At 45.6% G+C, this 20,201-nt stretch overlaps 1 protein-coding gene across 1 annotated transcript in view; it reads left to right on the top strand.

Moving 5' to 3' along the window:
• Positions 1–20,201, top strand: part of POU2F3 (POU class 2 homeobox 3) — a 98,695-nt gene that overhangs the window by 58,143 nt on the left and 20,351 nt on the right. The window contains exons 5-7 of the mRNA XM_083161883.1: positions 1,480–1,582; positions 11,766–11,842; positions 11,988–12,164. Of these exons, the coding sequence (XP_083018009.1) occupies positions 1,480–1,582; positions 11,766–11,842; positions 11,988–12,164 (357 nt within the window). The remainder of the gene's footprint in view (positions 1–1,479; positions 1,583–11,765; positions 11,843–11,987; positions 12,165–20,201) is intronic.

Below are 20,201 nucleotides of genomic sequence, written 5' to 3'. Positions count from 1 at the left end.
AGTTACCACTGACACAGTGATGTCATCTCCTGGTGCAAACCAGATGGATGTGGTACAGTTGGTCAACCTTAAAATGGTTGACATGCACAAGTTTGCCACTGGAAGAAGGTTGACACACACAAAAGGTTTGCATTGAAAAGGTCGACACATGAAGAGGCTGACATGAGTTTTTCACAATTTTTGCTATCATGGGCGACACCTGAGCATGTGGATCCCCAATAAGTGTACCCCATCCGCCAACATGGGTTGCTAAGCTCACCATGCTTCGAGTCAGGTGCCTCGCTCCGCTTCAACTGAGTATAGGACATTTGACTGTTCCCAATAGGAGGCAAATTGGTTCGTTAAGCATGTGTAGACCATAGCATTGTCAACTTATTGATTGTGTCAACCTTTTAACCATGTCGGCCATATGTATAGTGATCATACTTTGTTGACCTATTGAATGTCATCCTAGACATTGCATGTCCAGATACCAAACCAAAGGCATATTTATATACAGTATACAAAAGCTCCATGAGGTGAAGTACTGCCAGTGACCACTAGAGGCCACTTAACAGACCAAATTACAGAAAGTGAAAGTCATTTTTGCAGGGACACTGATGTGTTTCAAACTTGCTGGATATAAAGAGAGGGAGCTGTCAAAACAGAGATTGGAGGTCAGAGTAGATAGGGACTGGGGATGGAGTGGAGAGTTTTGGGGATAAAAACGGTCACAGCTCAATGTGGGGAACGGCGGGCCGGGGTACTCGCCAAAGGGGAACGCCCAGCGTTTCATGGGCATTCCCATAAAAATGCTGTACGTTCCCATGATAATCGTCGGGTGACGTGGCCGCCGGGGTCGGGCGGCTGACATCACCGGATGTCAGCTGCCCGCCCATTTCAACCCGAAAGTGCACACATATATACTGTAAGTGACCTGAGAGTATATATATATATATATATATATATATATATATATATATATGCATGCACGCACCACATCTTTTGATGGTCGGCGACCAGTGAGAAATGTGGGAGGTTCCCCCTGGCCTGCGAATAGATGTTTATATAAAACATCCATTCGCATGCCGGGCGAACGTACCTGGAGTGCGAATGGTGGGCCGGTGTACCAACCTTCGCTGCCCTGGTTCTGGTTGACTCGTAAGGGTGCGAATTCGCATCTGAGCGAATCAACCAAAATAATCCCCAATATGTACATTTCTCCTCTCTTTAGAAGCTTTCATACATTTGTACCTTGGAAGTTGGAACTATCATTAATATCACAATGCAGAGGCCTTCTGCTGCTATTGGAGGTAGAACACAGATCATATAAAAAAGTAGTAGAAGATGACATTGCGGGAGTACAATGGATGCAGTCAGAGCATGTACTAATGGCTTGTATTGTGTTGTTGGTGCTACATATTAGGCTTCTGAAATAACCCAACAACTTAGAAAACAGAATGATGCTGATGGTGTTCTGGTATTTGTATTATTCTACAGGATATGACCTCTCTCCACTCTCTCCAGCAACTAGTCCTGGTTCCCAGTCACTTGCAGTCTGCCTCCCAGTTCCTGCTCTCACAGTCACAACCGGTCCAGCAAGGTAATAAACATTACTGGCTCCTCTTACTGTATTGTACTGATTATTATCCATTCTTTCGTTCAATAACTGTATTTGTGCTCTATACATGTTACATCTGCCCCACCTGCAGTGCACATGGTTTTGCCCATTTTGAGAATAAATGTGTACTGCGATAAGATCTGAATAAGGGCCCCAGTACGCCCCTGGATCCACTGGCCTACATCATAGTAACAAATGCTGATTATTTGATAATAGAGCATTATCCCAGAACACATGTAGGCCCTCATTGTAGTTAATTTGCTCCCCTGTGTGTTCGCACAGGGGAGCGATGTATAGCGACTGCGCATGTGCATAAACATTTAGGCACATGTGTAGCCGCATTGTGTGAGCAGGTGCAGCAAATTGCCCCCCTGTATGCAAGGCTGCAAATGGATGTTTAGGCAGTACGGATGGTGTAATGGTTAGCATTACTGCCTCACAGCGCTGAGGTCATGGGTTCGATGCCCACCATGGCTCTAACTGTGCGGAGTTTGTATATTCTCCCCGTACTTGCGTGGGTTTCCTCTGGGTACTCGTTAACTCCCACAATCCAAAAATATACTGTTAGGATTATTAGCTCCCAACAAATGAACCCTAGAATGTCTGTGTGTGCGTGTACATGTGGTAGGGAATATAGATTGGGGGACTGATGTGAATGTTCAAATATTCTGCGCTGCGGAATATGTGTGCGCTATAAGAAACTGTTAATAAATAAAATTATGCTAAACATCCATTCACCTGAAAGCAGGGAAATCGGCATGAGGGGGGAGGAGGCAGCTGCGAATTTTACACCTTTGCAGGTCATCCAGAATGAGAGCCCTTGTTCAGAGTAATTGGTGATTGGCAGAAATTAGCAAAGTGCATGTTTTATTATATGGTTGCAATGTACACAATCTCATTAAATATTTATTTAAACTATGCAAACAGTTCCTTGACAGACAAGAATGTGTTTGTTTGTGCATCAAGGAAGTGCAATGTGGTTTAGAAGAACAATGACAGATCCCACTTACAGTTTATAACACAAACTAAACAAAATGTTTAACAGTAATTTAAGAAAATCTAAAATGTCACTGTATTGTCAGAGGACTAAAATTCCAGTGGTTATCATTTGATTGATATCGAAGTAAAGAAAAAGGCTTACGCAATTTAATATTTGCATTCTAGTGACAGGACAATTATCATAATTTAAGAGCTACTCAAAGAGTGTCGGTTGCCTAAAAAAAAAAAAAACAGAGCTCAAATATTGGCCCTTATTCAGATCGGATCGTAGTACAAATTTGTTCTCAAAATGGGCAAAATCATGCTGCATTGCAGGTGGGGCAGATGTAACATGTATAGAGAGAGTTAGATTTGTGTGAGTTATTTTGTTTCTGTGCAGGATAAATACTGGCAGTATTATTTTTAAACTGCAATTTAGATTTCGGTTTCAACACACCCAAATGTAACTCTCTCTGCACATGTTACATCTGCCCCACCTGCAGTGCACATGGCTTTGCCCACTTTGAGAACAAATTTGTACTGCAATCAGATTTGACTAAGGGCCATTGGGCCTTATTCTAGTTCACTCTTTTTGACAAAATCCTTCTTAGATGGACAAAACCATGTGCACTGCAGGTGGGGCAGATGTAACTTGTGCAGAGAGAATTCGATTTGGGTGGGTTTTTACTTCAAAGTGAGATCTATATTGTGTAAAAATAAAGCAGACAGTATTTACCCTGCACAGAAACAAAATAACTCACACAAATCGAATTCTCTCTGCACAAGTTACATCTGCCCCCCTGCAGTGCACATGGTTTTGTCCATCTAAGAAGGATTTTGTCAGAAAGAGTGAACTAGAACAGTTCCTTCTGAAAAAATCCTGAGGATGATATACTATATTAAGTAGACACTAGGGGGAGCTCTGTGTTAAAAAATTCCAGAAGCGCCTAAAAAAAAGTACATCCTCCAGTAAACAGGATACAAATGTATTGATGTAATTTGAAAAAAGGATACGGTACTTGTTTCCTAGCACGGCCACAAATCTTATGGATCGTGTACCTTTAGTTAAGGTACACGATCCATAAGATGGACCCGATTTCCTTTGAAATCAGGTCCATTTGGCCGGCTAGGACAAAATATCGGGGGCATCGCGTCGGTCGGGACCGTTAACAATGGTCCCGACGCGACCGACGCGATGCCCGCGATTTCCCCATAGGCTTCAATGTTAAAAAATAGGTACTTGTTTCCTAGAACGGCCACAATCGTGAGTGATCGTGGCTCTTAATTAAGGGACACGATCCTCACGATGTGGCCGATTTTTTACAATTTTTTCACTTTGATTGACAGAAATCGGGTCAATCGGTCGGTCGCGACCAATTAAAATCGGCCGCGATGCGACCGACCGATTGACCCGATTTTTCCATAGACTTCAATGTTAAAAAATCTTTTAACATTGAAATCGGTCGGTCTTGTGCCATTATAATGGCACAAGATGAGATGGACTTGATTAAGTCCATCTCACATAGGGAAAAATGATAAAAAAGGTGAAATGGGCCAATATGACCCATTTCACATTTTTTATGTGCCCGCCATGACCCCACGATAGACGTGAACCCGAAGCGTGGCGAGCGCAGCGAGCCCGCGAGGGGCGGCGGTGCGCGTCCTCCGACCTTTTCATTCCCCTACTATCCACTAGGGCGTGGAGTGAGAATAGAATAGTGTGGCGAGCGCAGCGAGCCACCGAGCCCGAAGCGTGGCGAGCGCAGCGAGCCCCGCGAGGGGACGCGTATACCTGTGAAGTTAGACGCGTCCCCTCGCGGGGCTCGCTGCGCTCGCCACGCTTCGGGCTCGGTGGCTCGCTGCGCTCGCCACACTATTATATTCTCACTCCACGCCCTAGTGGATAGTAGGGGAATGAAAAGGTCGGAGGACGCGCACCGCCGCCCCTCGCGGGCTCGCTGCGCTCGCCACGCTTCGGGTTCACGTCTATCGTGGGGTCTAGCACACTTATTAACATTTGGGGGGGCAATTGAAACAAATCTGGTGAAAAAAATAAAAAAATCGGGTGAAAAATCGGTCGATCGGATCGGTCGCATCGTATGCGACCAAATCGCATGCGATGCGATCGATCCGATTTTTTATCTTACGACCACAACGATCTAAATCGTTGTGGCCGTTCTAGGAAACAAGTACCAAAAAATATTTTAACATTGAAATCGTGCCAATATGACCCATTTCACATTTTAGATGTGCCCGCCATGACCCCACGATAGACGTGAACCCGAAGCGTGGCGAGCGCAGCGAGCCCGCGAGGGGCGGCGGTGCGCGTCCTCCGACCTTTTCATTCCCCTACTATCCACTAGGGCGTGGAGTGAGAATAGAATAGTGTGGCGAGCGCAGCGAGCCACCGAGCCCGAAGCGTGGCGAGCGCAGCGAGCCCCGCGAGGGGACGCGTATACCTGTGAAGTTAGACGCGTCCCCTCGCGGGGCTCGCTGCGCTCGCCACGCTTCGGGCTCGGTGGCTCGCTGCGCTCGCCACACTATTATATTCTCACTCCACGCCCTAGTGGATAGTAGGGGAATGAAAAGGTCGGAGGACGCGCACCGCCGCCCCTCGCGGGCTCGCTGCGCTCGCCACGCTTCGGGTTCACGTCTATCGTGGGGTCTAGCACACTTATTAACATTTGGGGGGGCAATTGAAACAAATCTGGTGAAAAAAATAAAAAAATCGGGTGAAAAATCGGTCGATCGGATCGGTCGCATCGTATGCGACCAAATCGCATGCGATGCGATCGATCCGATTTTTTATCTTACGACCACAACGATCTAAATCGTTGTGGCCGTTCTAGGAAACAAGTACCAAAAAATATTTTAACATTGAAATCGTGCCAATATGACCCATTTCACATTTTAGATGTCCCCGTCGTCACCCCACGATAGACGCCAACCCGAAGCGTGGCGAGCGCAGCGAGCCCGCGAGGGTCGGCGGTGCGCGTCCTCCGACCTTTTCATTCCCCTACTATCCACGTCGGCGTGGAGTTGAGAATAGAATAGTGTGGCGAGCGCAGCGAGCCACCGAGCCCGAAGCGTGGCGAGCGCAGCGAGCCCCGCGAGGGGACGCGGATACCTTCACAGTTATACGCGTCCCCTCGCGGGCTTCACAGGTGTCCGTGGCGACGCGGACACCTGTGAAGTCCGCGAAGGGACGCGTTTACCTGTGAAGGTATCCGCGTCCCCTCGCGGGGCTCGCTGCGCTCGCCACGCTTCGGGCTCGCCACACTATTCTATTCTCAACTCCACGCCGACGTGGATAGTAGGGGAATGAAAAGGTCGGAGGACGCGCACCGCCGCCCCTCGCGGGCTCGCTGCGCTCGCCACGCTTCGAGTTGGCGTCTATCGTGGGGTGGGGTGTACGCCGTGACATTTGGGGGGGTTGGGAATATTTTACATTGAATCCAATGTAAAATCGGGTCCCAGGGACCCGATTTACATTTAATTAAAAAAAAAAAACGGGTCCAAAATCGGTCGGTCGCGACGATCGCATCGCATGCGACCAAATCGCATGCGATGCGATCGACCCGATTTTTCCGACACGACCACCCCGATGTAAATCGGGGTGGCCGTGCTAGGAAACAAGTACCAAGGATACAAACTCAGACAGAAAAATTACAAAGTGATCAATAAAACGACCATAAGTATAATATAACGATTAAAAGCTTACCACTATAAAAATGTATAATCAATTGTAATGTGTTAGCCTAAATAAGTAAATCATTAATCAATAAATAAACAAGCATTAATTGATTTACTAAGCAAACGCAGATCCATAAAGAAGAGAAGGGATATTAATGTGTGATATTTATCAGACAGAGCAGTTGCTTATAAAATAAAATTCTGTTTTCTTAATATCACTCTATCTAGTAGGAAGTAAAAATGTTCTGTAGTTAAGGCAAGTGATCCAGGAATTTGCCAGGTCTAGCAAACCAGCAGATTCCCGGGGTCTCATCTCCGTGACCCTGGTTGGGAGCAGGGTCAGGGACCCAGGACATAGTTATATAACATTGGTAGTTATACATAGGTTATAATGTTTTAGAAGAGACCATCAAAACCTTATAAGATCCAAAATTCTTACCTCAACATAAAAGAGGTTGATGGTGTAGCCAGAATACAGGAGGGGTGGGAGGATGCAGGGAATCCTGTACCCCTGCCCATCTCTGTCAGCTGGCCGGGCCAACTGGAGCACACTGACATTACTAGCTCTCCTTCTTGTGCAGCAGCAGATCCAGGCAGCAAGAATGTGAGCAGCCGGACAGTAGACACAACGGTATCGGGTTCATGAGTTACCGAGAGAGCTTCCCAAGCAGTGGAGAGATAGAAGGATAGAAGGGATGGCGATCCATGTGTTTTTTCGACCATGCCATTCTTTTGGCTAGTCAAAAAAACAACACTTTAATTGCATAGGTCTTATCTAAATTTGACCAAAAACAGCAAAAAGTGACTTTTTTTGACTAGTCGAAAAGGCGGCACTCAATTGAATACCCCAAGTCTTTGTTCCACTACAAGAAAATGTTCTAAAATAGTTGTCTCTCAGTTAGGCGGAGCTGTAAACAGCACCCAGGCATTATTACACTATTTCAGTGGTTCCCAAACTTTTTAAATCACAGTGTCTATCAGAATCCGAATTTTCTTTTGCAGCACTCCTAGACCAAAAGTTTCTTAGGTACTTGTTTCCTAGCATGGCGCCCATCGCATCGCATACCATAAGGCATACCATGGTATGCGATGCGATGCAATGTTAGCCGATGTTATACAGTTTTAAATTGTATACCATCGAATTGTATGCCATTGTATGGCATATACAATGGTATACGATTTTAAATTGTATAAGCACCCTAATGGGTGTTTTCAATGATAAATGTGCCCCCTATAAGATAAATAATTGTATAAGCACCGTAATAGGTGCTTACAATGTTAAAAGCACCCCCACGCCACCTGTACTATCAACACCAACCCGAAGCGTGGCGAGCGCAGCGAGGCCGCGAGACCTTTTCATACCCCCACTATCCACGTCGGCGTGGAGTTGATTTTATATAGTGCGGTGAGCGCAGCGAGCCACCGAGCCCGAAGCGTAATAAAGCGGAATACGCTGCGCTCGCCACGCTTCGGGCTCGGTGGCGAGCGCACTATATAAAGTCAACTCCACGCCGACATGGATAGTGGGGGTAAGAAAAGGTCGAAGGATGCATACCGCCGTTGATAGTGGCGGTGGCGTGGGGGTGCATTTAACATTGTAAGCACCTATTAAGGTGCTAATACAATTAAAAATCATATATACAATTTAAAATCGCATCGCATTGCATTGTATGACACTGTATGCCATATACAATGGTATACAATTTTAAATTGAATACAATGCCATACGACTGAATATCGTGGGCGCCGTGCTAGGAAACAAGTACCGTTTCTTATTAAGAAATTTAGAAATAAATATAAAATTACGTATACTGCGTTTATCAAAAGTTTGAGGTCACCCAGAAAATTTTGTGTTTTACATAAAAACTTACTTTTTTTTATCAAATGAGTTGCAAAATTAATAGAACATATAGACAAGACATTGGCAAGGTTAGAATTGATGATTTTTTTGAAATAATAATTTTGTCCTTCAAACTTTGCTTTCGTCATAGAATTATCCGTTTGCAGCAATTACAGCATTGCAGACCTTTGGAATTCTAGCTGTTAATTTGTTGAGGTAATCTGAAGAAATTTCACCCAACCCTTCCTGAAGCTCCTCCCACAAGATGGATTGGCCTAATGGACACTTGTTACGTACCATTCGGTCAAGCTGCTCCCACAACAGCTCAATGGGGTTGAGATCTGGTGACTGCTCTGGCCACTCCATTACAGACAGAGGGACTGATTCTGGTTGACACCAGCCCACCCACCGCTCGCGCATGCTGCCGCCCCCCTTCGCAGGCATGTTTTGCATCCATTCGCAGCCTATGGTCACTGACCATTGCATGATATGAAATGCACACGCAAATTTAAGACACTCTCAGGTGTCTTAGGCTTGTGTATGTCCTGGAGGGGAACATGGCGGGCAGCTGACATCCGGGCGAATTTGGGAGCGTATGGACCAGAATAAGGTTCAGAATACCAGCTGCCTGCTTCTTACCTAAATAGTTCTTGCATGATTTGGAGGTGTGCTTTGGGTCATTGTCCTGTTGGAGGAGGAAACTGGCTCCAATCAAGGGCTGTCCACATGGAATGGCATTGCAACATAGAGTGATAGCCTTCCTTATTCAATGTCCCTTTTACATTGTACAAATCTCCCACATTAGCAGCCTCAGACCATCACATTAAATCCACCATGCTTGACAGATGGCATCAGGCACTCTTCCAGCATGTTTTCACTTTGATTCACCTGTCCATAACACTTTTTCCAATCTTCCTATGTCCAATGACAATTTTTTTCCCCAATATTATTCTTATCCTTTTATTGGCCAGTCTCAGGTAGAAGGCCTAGAAGGCCAGTATCCCGGATTTGCCTCTTCACTGTAGACATTGACACTGGCATTTTGCGGGCACCAATTAATGAAGCTGTGAGTTGAGGACCTGTGAGGATCTATTTCTCAAACTAGAGTCTCTACTTGTCTTCTCGCTCAGCTGTGCACTGGGGCCTCCCACTTCTCTTTCTACTCTGGTTAAGCCTGTTTGTGCTGTTCTCTAAAGGGAGTAGTACACACCGTTGTAGGAAATGTTCAGTCTCTTAGCAATTTCTCGCATAGAATATCCTTTACAGTATGTCGGGTTTTACATGAAAGGTCTCTTTTTCTAGCCATTTTGAGAGTATAATCGAAACCACAAATGTGATGCTCCAGATACTGAACTATCTCAAAGGAAGGTCAGTTTTATAGCTTCTCTAATGAGCAAACCCATTTACAGCTGTGCTAACATAATTGCACAAGGTTTGTTAATGGTTTTCTAGTCATCCATTAGTCTTCTAACGCGATTAGCAAACACAATGTACTATTAGAACCCTGGAGTGATGGTTACTGGAAATGGGCTTCTATGAACCTATGTAGATATTTCTTTAAAAACCAGATGTTTGCAGCAAGTATAGTCATTTACCACATTATCAATGTATAGAGTGTATTTCTGATTAGTTTAATGTTATCTTCATTGAAAAAAAAAAAGGCCTTTCTTTCAAAAATAAAGAAATTTCTAAGTGACCCCAAACTTTTGAACTGTATTGTATGTCATTCTTAGTTATGTGGTGAGGGAAAAGATTTGCTTCTGTTTGTCCGCATACTTTAGCCACTTGCTTTGTTTACATTATTGACCAAAAATAATTTGAATTGGTCCTGGACCACTAAGCCAAGGCACCCAGGGTTCCACGGCACACAGTTTGAGAACCACTGTACTATTAGTTTAAATGGAATATACACCATTGGTTTAAATTTAATATACACAATATATATAATATATATATATAAATCCTCTTTACCTGGATTTCTCTCTTAATTTATGATTGGATTTACTTAAAGAGCTCAACACAGGTGACGCCAACCATATGTTAAGAGTGAATTCAAGATAGGGAGCATTGTGTCCCTTATGAAATTGGTTATGTTGAGAGGTACAGTATGTACAATCTAATATACATCCTTGTAACACCAGGGGCCCCCTGTTTTAAGTGTGTGTATCCCCTGGTCTTAATCTGATGGAAACTATTTCCCAACACTGTTTATACTAAAGCTGATGTCTTTAATATCTGTGGACCAATATTAAATCTAGGGGTCATACCACTTTCAAACATAAAATTCCGGCTTCAACATGTCTAGGCCCATGGACACAGTGCACAGGTTGTAGATAGAGGTACCCCTTTCATACATGGGTGACAAACCAGATTATTCTTGGGTAGTCCCTGTTTACACTAGATCCAGGGTTTCCAGTGACCCGGGTATTCCAGCATTCAGTGGGTGCTCGGAGATGAGATCATCTACTGTCCTTGTCCAATCAATTTCTTCCAGGTGTTACCAGGGACATCATGACCTGGGTCGCACCTTTTAAACCTAAGCCAATGTGTCTACAAGGGTTGCAAGTCCTGAAAAAAACCTTGCTAGAGAGCAGGGTTGTGGCCCAGAACTCTCAACATGGGTAAACCCTTTCAGGCATAAACTCAACCCAGTGGCAAAACAAAAAACTGCCCCCACCCCCCCCCCCCCCCATGAAAGTTTGATGCCCCCCCCCCCCCAAATCATAATCGTAGGTTAGGCACATATGATTTGGGCACTTTTTAACCAATTTCTTGGGCCCAAAAAGGGCCTAAATCGTATAAGTGCGTGGCCAGCTTAAGTTTACATTTTAAGGAAAGTGGTGGCAGAATAGGATATGTAAGTGTGAGTGTGGGTTATTTAAGGGGGATTTTATTCATTATGAACAAGCCAGTTGGCCTGATGTTGATGAAACTTTGCACACTCACATGTCATTGTAGACAAGTGGTTCTCAACCTTGGTCCTCAGGACCCCTATATAATGCACGTTTTCCATGTCTCCACAAAGAATCACAAGTGAAATAATTAGCTCCACCTGTGGATCTTTTAAAATGTGTCAGTGAGTAATGAGTGCACCTGTGCACATGCTGGGTGACCTAGAAAACGTGAATTGTGTGGGGGTCTTGAGGACTGAGGTTGAGAACCACTGTTGTAAACTCAGGTAAAACGGGGAGACACCACCACTCTTCATGGTCATGACAGTTTATTCACGTCATTGGGCTTGGAATAGGACTGGACCAATCTGTGGTCAGGACACTTCTGCTCTGTTAGATAAATGTTCTAATGAGCAAATGAAAACACATCACATAGATAATCTCTTCTAGTAACTTTCCCCGTAGCCTAATCATCTGATCGGGGGAGTTAGTGAGTCAGTTTGCCTACACAAGCATTTAATGTACAACCAGTTTCCATGCACATAATAAAATAAATCTTTTCCAGGATTTTTAGTTTGATGAGGATTATTGCTGTCAGCGTTACTGTCCGAACATGCCTAGTCATGTGACTTTCTATTCTTCATCTCAGCATTGTCATTCTTAGGCTTATACTAGCCTCCAGGGATTGCACATCCTTGAGTAACGTAAGCCATGCGGAATGTACTGGGTAATACGATAAAATGATTTCCCTTCTCTCTTCTAGGTCTTCTGCAACCAAATCTCCTAGCTCTGCCTCACCAGCAGGGCGGTTCGCAGTCAGGAATGGGGCTGGCTTCCCAGGTGAGCCTTCTTCCTATCCCACATTTCCCTGCTATACGTGTGCCGGTAGAAAACAATTATATATCTCATCATGGGCTCCAGTTCTAGCTAATGCCTTACAATAGTTTTACAAGATGATTAAGCAATCTCCCCCTTTCTTGCACAGGCAGTGGGACGTCCCGGCCTCCCAGGTTCCTCCATAGAAAGTCATCTGGATATAGCGCAACACATACATGGCTCCAAACACCTAGCTGCGGCACCGGATGAACCCAGTGATTTAGAAGAACTGGAAAAGTTTGCCAAAACATTTAAACAGAGAAGGATAAAGCTTGGATTTACCCAGGTGAGATAACGTTTCTGCATCCGCTGTCTGGTGTCCTAGACATGTTGGGGGGTATTCAATTGTGTTGCGTTGGCCGTAGATACCATCTAAAATGACAGGAGCAAGCCATTGTTTGTGCCGTTGGGCGGGAGTGCTCTGGACCACCATTATTTCTGCTCGAGGCTCATGTGTGCTCAAATACAGGGCATACAGTAGTTTGCGCAGGTTTAGCCTATTTATGCGTCTAACGCCAGTGCATTTGGGTGCAACATAAAATATAAGTAGTGGGCGTCCAGTAACTAGTGCCCACTGACACAATTGAAAGTGTGGCCACCTAACCTTAGATGGGAGATCGTGCACAAAAAAACTAAAACAATATAACACTGTATTTTATGCATAAGTCTCCCGAATGCCGCACCATAATACATAGTGGATAATCTTATTAATTAACCATTTCGGTGGACTGTTGCTATTCTTTTTTTTTTAAATTGTAACATATTGCTGCAACACAGCCAAATTATTATAGCCGCTACCTGTAACCACTAGGTATGGCTAGAGATGAACAGGGGATTGAACGCCTTCAATTAAGTCACTTTAAGAGAGGAAAAGGCCCGTGTGCAGCCTAGAAATGGGCATCGACCGTCAATGATTCATAATTATCGATGGCTTATGACCAATGTAGAATAGTTTTGCCATTGATGGGGGAGAACCAGATGGCTTCCCTCCATCGATATCAAAACATAACCAAATAGGGTTTGTTTCTTAGCCAAGGGGCCAGGACATGGAGCATAGCCCCACCCAGGGGCAAACGCAGGATTTTCAGAAGGGGGTTTCCAGAGAGGGGCGGAGCAAAGCACAGAGATGGGTATATGCCGGGTCAGTTAAAGTATTATAGATAGACCAAATGTATATAAAGTATATATATATATATATATATATACACAAATATACATAACAGCAGTGTAGACCCCTGGGCATAGCAATGTATTGGGGCCCCTACCGATCCTCCAGCGGTAGGGGTGGGGGAAGCTTTGATGTCCCGCGGGTGGTAGGGGGTATTATATCAATCGCTCAGCATGTAGGGCCTGGATCAGTAATTTTCACTAATTACCCCTTTACTGCACATATTGTGAGAGATGGGGTGGGAGAAGGGGGCATTGGGCTGAATGAAGGGGTCCTGATACATAACTTCCAGGGTGGTAGAGGATGTTTAATACACAGAGGAGGGGAGTGTAGTGGAGTGGGCTTATTATTCATAATTTTCTGGTGGGAGGACAGCTTGCTTGACTGCAGATATCTCCAGTTCCCGGAAATAGATTTCTTAGCTTTTAATGGAATTAAAAACGAGAGAATCCCACCTACCAAATGCTACTGGGGATCAGAGTTCAGGAGGCAGAGCAATCTGCCAACGAGTTTATAAAACTACATACCAGGTGTGTGGAGCTGGAGCAGCAGCAGCTGCTGGAAGGCTGATATCTCTGGTTCTGGGAACAGTAGAGCCAAGCTACTAGTGTCCCTCAAAGGGGGAGAGTCCCAGCTTATGGAATATACCCTCAGAAAAACTCTACATTAGACAGAACCTGAAATATCTGACTGTGAATAGCAATGAACAGGCTTGGATGGGGACCACTGCTTTGAAGTCAGATATCTCCGGTTCCCAAGGGCCGATTTTTAAAATTCTTGTACCCATGGAAAGAGGGGACCCTCAGCTTTCAAACTAGGACCCTTAGATTCCTGGAGGGGTTTCTGGGTACTCAGAAACCCCCCCTGCGTGCGCTACTGCCACCCCCAGGTTCTGATTGGCAAATGGGCCAGTCAGTCAAATAAAACGGATGGCCATCCATAGTTAAAACCATTGATGGTCATACATCACATAGTATGCTACCATCGATGGTCATTTGCACTATTGCCATCGATGGTAACCATCAATGGCAATAGCGACAATGGCCATCCTAGCCTTCTATGGTCACGTACCCTCCTCTCTGCCAGGAGCAGCATCCTGCTGCCCAGCGCAATAGAATCTGAGCGTTCCTACTCTATTGTGCATACGCAGACCTGGAAAAATGGTGTGGCGGACATTTTTCCGGTAATCCCTTCACCATGGGACTCTGGAGGGTAAGTATTGGGTGCAATGTGTGCGGTGTGGACCCCCGTGGGACTCATTGCACCCATTATAAATACGCCACTGATTAAGTCAATTGGTGTATTATTAACATTTGTCTGAAGTTTGAGTAACTAGCTAGCTTTAGGGATCTATTGTAAAGTTTGTCCTTGAAGGGACCAATCACATGGTTACCGAAAAGTTATTTTTTAACGCAACCCCCCCCCCCCCCCAAAAAAAATAATAATTGAAAATAATTGAAAAACAAGTTGTTTTCAGCGAAAGAACTCGCTAATTGTTAATACCACGGACATATCGCCATTATTATGTCCATAGCAAAGGAGCAGCAATTAGGGAGAAGGTCACAGAGGTCCTGAGCATGAGATGGGGTAGTGTCTAATTGGAGCTCTTAATGTCCAGAAGGTTATTATGCCAATGTAGCTGCATGTTCTTAATGGTAGAAGTAGACATTCCATCCTCAGGGGATATAAAATAGTTGGCTAGGCTATCCTACTCTCATAAAAAAAAAAAAAAACTTTTGAAAATATTTTTTTTTCTCCAGGTAAATTATCCTAAAATAACCTCAGTGATACGTCACTGATAGCCCTCCAGGGAAATCAGTTGTGCAAATGTAATGTAACAGCGGGCAGGGTTCTGATGTGGAACTAGTCCTCCGCCGAATAACATAGACAAACAGAAGCAATGCATATTACGAGCCATAAATGCTGGAACAATTGTATTACAACGTTCTAAGCTTAGATGCAACATCACGATGTCAAGTTGGGGAAGGGATGAAACTTACTTTGCACCGTGAGCAGTCTTGAGTGAGTAATTGGACTCTAGGGGTACATATGTGCAGCTCTTTATTATCATAGTCGGATGATGATTCCGTTCAGCACCAAAACACTGATGTATATTGTGAATTGCTTTTGCATTGAGCACTGGAAGTGAAGCTTTGTTGTGTCATCCCTCTGCACTGTCACACACCAGATTTTATGCAGTTTTATTCCCAGCTTACAAATGGTGAACGTGTGAGACAGTTTTATTAAGCATTGGTTATAAATCCTGGTCCTTTCATTTACATTACAGCTGGAAAACATTTTTTTATTCCGTAAATTGGAATATTTTTATATTTGAATGAGGTAACTTGCATTTATGTTGTATTAGCGCATCAAACACATGAAATACACACAAATATATTTTATTTGTGCACGGAACAAGGTTTTAAAACATGAAACAAAATTTGTGTATGATCTCAAGCACTGAATTTGAATGCTAAGCAATCATTTTCTTGCACATATTTAGTTCCAATTACATATAATTTCCATAGTAGTGTCAGTTACAGAAAATAGCAGATTCAGAGGAGGGGGAGCGCAGGGGCACGTGCCCCTGTCATTTCTGAAATAGCTATTTTTGTAGCTGAGGACCGGGGCTTTCCAATGAGCCCAGCCCCACATCGCTATCCCCCCAGGAACCGGAGATACTGCCGGGCAAACCAAAAACGTTTTCCCCATAGGATAAAATGGGACCCGCTAATTCCGACCCCCTGCTGGTTCTGATGGCTGCCAGTCCATCTGCCCCCCCTCTGGCATCACAGAAGTTCGTGGTTGATCTCATTGTAACCTAAATCGCTGGGCCTTCAATCTGATGCAGGCTGGTCTAAAGGGATCAAATGGTTCTTGAGATATTGCGGGTAAACCAATATTTTTTATTTATTTCTGAAATGTAATTTCATGGCTGTTCATGTTCTTTGGTTCCAGAGAAATCTGCCCTCAAAAGGGCCAGTTTCATGGGACCAAAATCATTCGGACTACTCAAAAGTTCTTCAGTATGATACTGATCTTAGGTAAATGGATCAGTTGCTTTCGAAGATATAGCCAGGTAAACTATATAGGGGCAGATGTATTATAGCTGCGCTTATCGCGCCGCTATAATACTGCCTGCTTCACCTCATTAGAGAGGCGAAGCAGGAAGGGACATCGACAAGATGTATTAACATCTTGTCTGCCGAAGCGGGGGAGCGCTAACTTCCCCCTCCGGCGATGTCCCCTCCAGGAGATAGCGCAGCAGTTTACACTGATGCACTGTCTCCTGTCCCCCGGCCGGTTCAACTGGGCATATGCGGGATCTCGCTGCTCACACAAGAGTCCCCAGCGCAGCCTAGAGCTAACAGCAGGGACAGCGCTGTCCCTGCTGTTTAGATAGGGCTTCGCCAGCCTGCTGCTGGCGAAGCCAAAACCGGCATCGGGCGGAATGGTCAGCGATGCTGACCGTTCATACATTCGGCCGGCTATCATTTGGATAGCAGTGCCAATATGGACAGGGGGGCATAGCCGCATCCCGGCTCCTTCATCCATCGGGGAGAAGCGGTATCAGTGCTCATAACGTGCACTGATACCCCTTCTCCCTAATAATGCCCAGTCATACATCTGCCCCATAGCCAGTTAAGGGGAAGGGGGAAGGGGGCGGTGTTCTCTCCACCTCACACCAGAAAACGCGGGACTAGGCTGGTGTAAAAGGGGCCAACCGGGAATGTCCCTGTATGATCCTGGGACTATATTCCCGGGTAAGTCCCGGCATTTTCTAGTGTGAAAGGGGTAATATTTCAAATAGCCGGGACCTGCAGTGCTCTGAATACAGCCCTGCTCTCTGCCTGGCTGTCACTTTTGCCCAGCGGCGGCTGTCCCCCAGTTACCGCGAGCATGTATTCCCACTTGGCAATGAGCATGTAATCCCACATGGCAATGATCATGGAACCCCTGGCAATGAGCATGGAACCCCCGGCAATGAGCATGTAGGTAAGCAGCACTTATGTAGCATCATTTTTAATAGGCATTATGGTGTTTGGCATAATACAGAATGGATATTATGGTGTGGGGGTTAATATGTAATGGGCATTATGGTGAAAATAGTGCCTTTGCCGCACAGTGTCCCTGTTTATGAAGCATATTGTGAATTTTGGCTCAATCGGTGTGGCATTATTTCAATTTTGGCTCAGTCCATGTAGCATTTTGTGAATTTTGGCACAATCCGTGTGGCATTATGTGAATTTTGGCACAATCCATTTGGCATTATGTGAATTTTGGCTCAATCCATGTGACATTATGTAAATTTTGGCTCATACCGTTTGGCATCATGTGTAAGGGGCAAGTATAATGGGGTCTAGTATTTTGTTGCATAAAGCTTAGAAATGGTATATGGTGTGGTTCACTATACCTCCTTTTGCGGAGCGTGCCTTTGGCGTGCGTACAACTACATCCTTCACTATTGACTGTGTACTTTAAAATGCCGGGGCCATTTTTAATCCCATCCTATCTCTGCTCTCTTAGCATGTACACTGGCACCACCAGTGGTGCAAGTAGGAAAAAGGTCTTAGTGGTACTGTGCCGCGCGCCGAAGACACGCGGCAGAAAATGGGCGTGGTCAGGGGTTGTGGCCAGGGGCGTGGTCATATGACACTAGGGGGAGTGACTGGAATATTGCACGCCGAAGGCACACGTCCAAAATGTACACAGGAATGCCTGTTACGCGTCACACACCCAATACATATGACCCATGCCATAATGCCCCCACAGTGCCACACATATGCCCCCAGGGCCAGATATGCCCCCACAGTGCCACACATATGCCCCCAGTGCCTGATATGCCCCCAGTGCCAGATATGCCCCCACAGTGCCACACATATGCCCCCAGTGCCAGATATATGCCCCCAGTGCCTGATATGCCCCACAGTGCCACACATATGCCCCCAGTGCCAGATATATGCCCCCAGTGCCTGATATGCCCCACAGTGCCACACATATGCCCCCAGTGCCACACATATGTCCCCACAATGCCACACATATGCCCCTAGTGCCAGATATACCCCCATAGTGCCACACATATGCCCCCAGTGCCAGATATGCCCCCACAGTACCACACATATGCCCTCAGTCAGTGCCAGATATAATATGCTCCAACAGTGGCACACATATGCCCCCACAGTGCCACACATAAATGCCCGCACAGCAGCACAACTCACCAGTGCTGGCTGTGTCTGGTCCAGTCAGGGCCCCTACAGTCCCCCGCCAATGCTGCCTGGTTCTGTTCTGCTTCCCTGGGGAGGGGGAGGGAGGGCATCTCCCGTCTCTTCTGCCCTGGCTTCACTGACTCTATCTCGCGGGCTGGCTCCTGATTGGCTGCCAGCCCGCGAGCTTTGATTGGCTGTCAGGCGACAGCCTAGTCTGATTGACACAGGGAGGGGAAGGAGAGACGCACGATGCGTTCCCCTCCGCTCTAAAGGTAATCAGCTGTGGCGGGGCGGCAGAGGCCACGCCCCCCCGCCACTCACATATGCGCGCATGCGCATGAATAACTTTGTGGGGGTATTTGTTATGGTGGTACGGGGTACCGGCAGTATATCTTTTACCGGTACGCCGTACCACCCCGTACCGCCATACTTGCAGCACTGGGCACCACTAGCACCCCCCCTCCCAAACCCTGTCCTGCCATAGAGCCCACCCCCCCCTGTCATTTTGTCCTGGATCCACCCTTGGTTACAGAGGCCCCCAGTAGTGCCAGTTACATATCATGTCCCCAGTAGTGCCAGTTATAGATTCGGTATGAAATTCCAACGGTCAAAATCCCGACAGTCAAAATACCGACATCTAAAATCCCGACATGGTCAAAATCCCGACAAGGTCACAATACAGACATTTAAAATGCCGACATATAGAATGTAGACAGGTGAAAAAGTCAACATGACTTTCGATCGACAGGTCGCGAGGTCGACATGGGTTTTTTCATTGTTTTTTTTTTACCCGAATGTCGACACAGTCGATATGGACACAGTTGGAAGTCAACTGCAGCCCCTCGCATCGCTCACTTCGCTCGTGATGCTTCGGGCACGGTGCCTCGCTGCGCTCGGCACACTATTTTATTCTCCCACCACGACCTAGTGGATGGTAGGGCATGAAATATCGCCTGTCGGCACATGTCGGCTCAAAAAACAGTGAAAAACCTGTGTCGACCTCGCGACCTATCGACCGTAAGTCATGTTGACTTTTTCACCTGTCTACATTCTATATGTCGGTATTTTGACCTTGTCGGGATCTTAAATGTTGGTATTTTGACCTTGTCGGGATTTTAAATGTCTGTATTTTGACCATGTCGGTATTTTGACATTCGGTATTTTAACTGAATCCCCCAGTTACATATATTTTCCCCCAGGAGTGCCAGTTACAGATGTACCCAGTAGGGTTTTAGTAAAAAAAAGTACATTTTGGAGACTATGGTTTTTGGAATAATTTGGATAATGGATATTTGGATAAGGGTATAAGGGATACTCAACCTTTATTTAATTCTTGACTACTACTGTTATTCTGATTATTATTCTGATTATAAATAATATGATGATTATTACTATAAAATGTTGGACCTTTTTCAGGTCCCTTCCCTCCCCGCGCATTTCTGCGCATGTGCATGTTCGCTGGGTGAACGGAGGACGGGGTGGGCGTGGGGCAGCGGGGCAGACCATTAGCATATGGGAACTCCCATCCCTTCATGGCCATTCCCATGAGAACGCCGGGCGTTCTCATGCTAATAGGCCGATGATGCAGGTGCGGGGAGGTGGGAAGCTGACATCAGCGGTAGTCAGCTGCCCACCCTCTTCCCTCCGCATGTGCATGCAGATCTAAGGTTGCTCTGATGAATGATGTGGGTGTTCCCCCGCAGGCTGCGAATGGATGTTTATGTAAAACATCCATTCACAGCCCGTGCAAACGTACGTGCCTTGCGAATGGTGGGCCGGTGTACCACCATTCTCATGGCGGGATCTGGTTGACTTGGAAGAATTGCGAGCAAATCAACCAGAATACCTCCGTTGTCTGTTTGCTGGTGATTCACGTATGTCTCTGTATGAATTCAATAATGAATAGTGAATTTTATAATATACAGTATGTCAACTTTTTTCTTGTGTC

The sequence above is a fragment of the Crinia signifera genome, chromosome 19 (assembly GCF_055691185.1).
Source record: "Crinia signifera chromosome 19, ASM5569118v1, whole genome shotgun sequence".
Taxonomy (NCBI): domain Eukaryota; kingdom Metazoa; phylum Chordata; class Amphibia; order Anura; family Myobatrachidae; genus Crinia; species Crinia signifera.
Note: the sequence above shows the minus strand (reverse complement) of the source record. Positions and strands in the feature narration are given on the sequence as shown.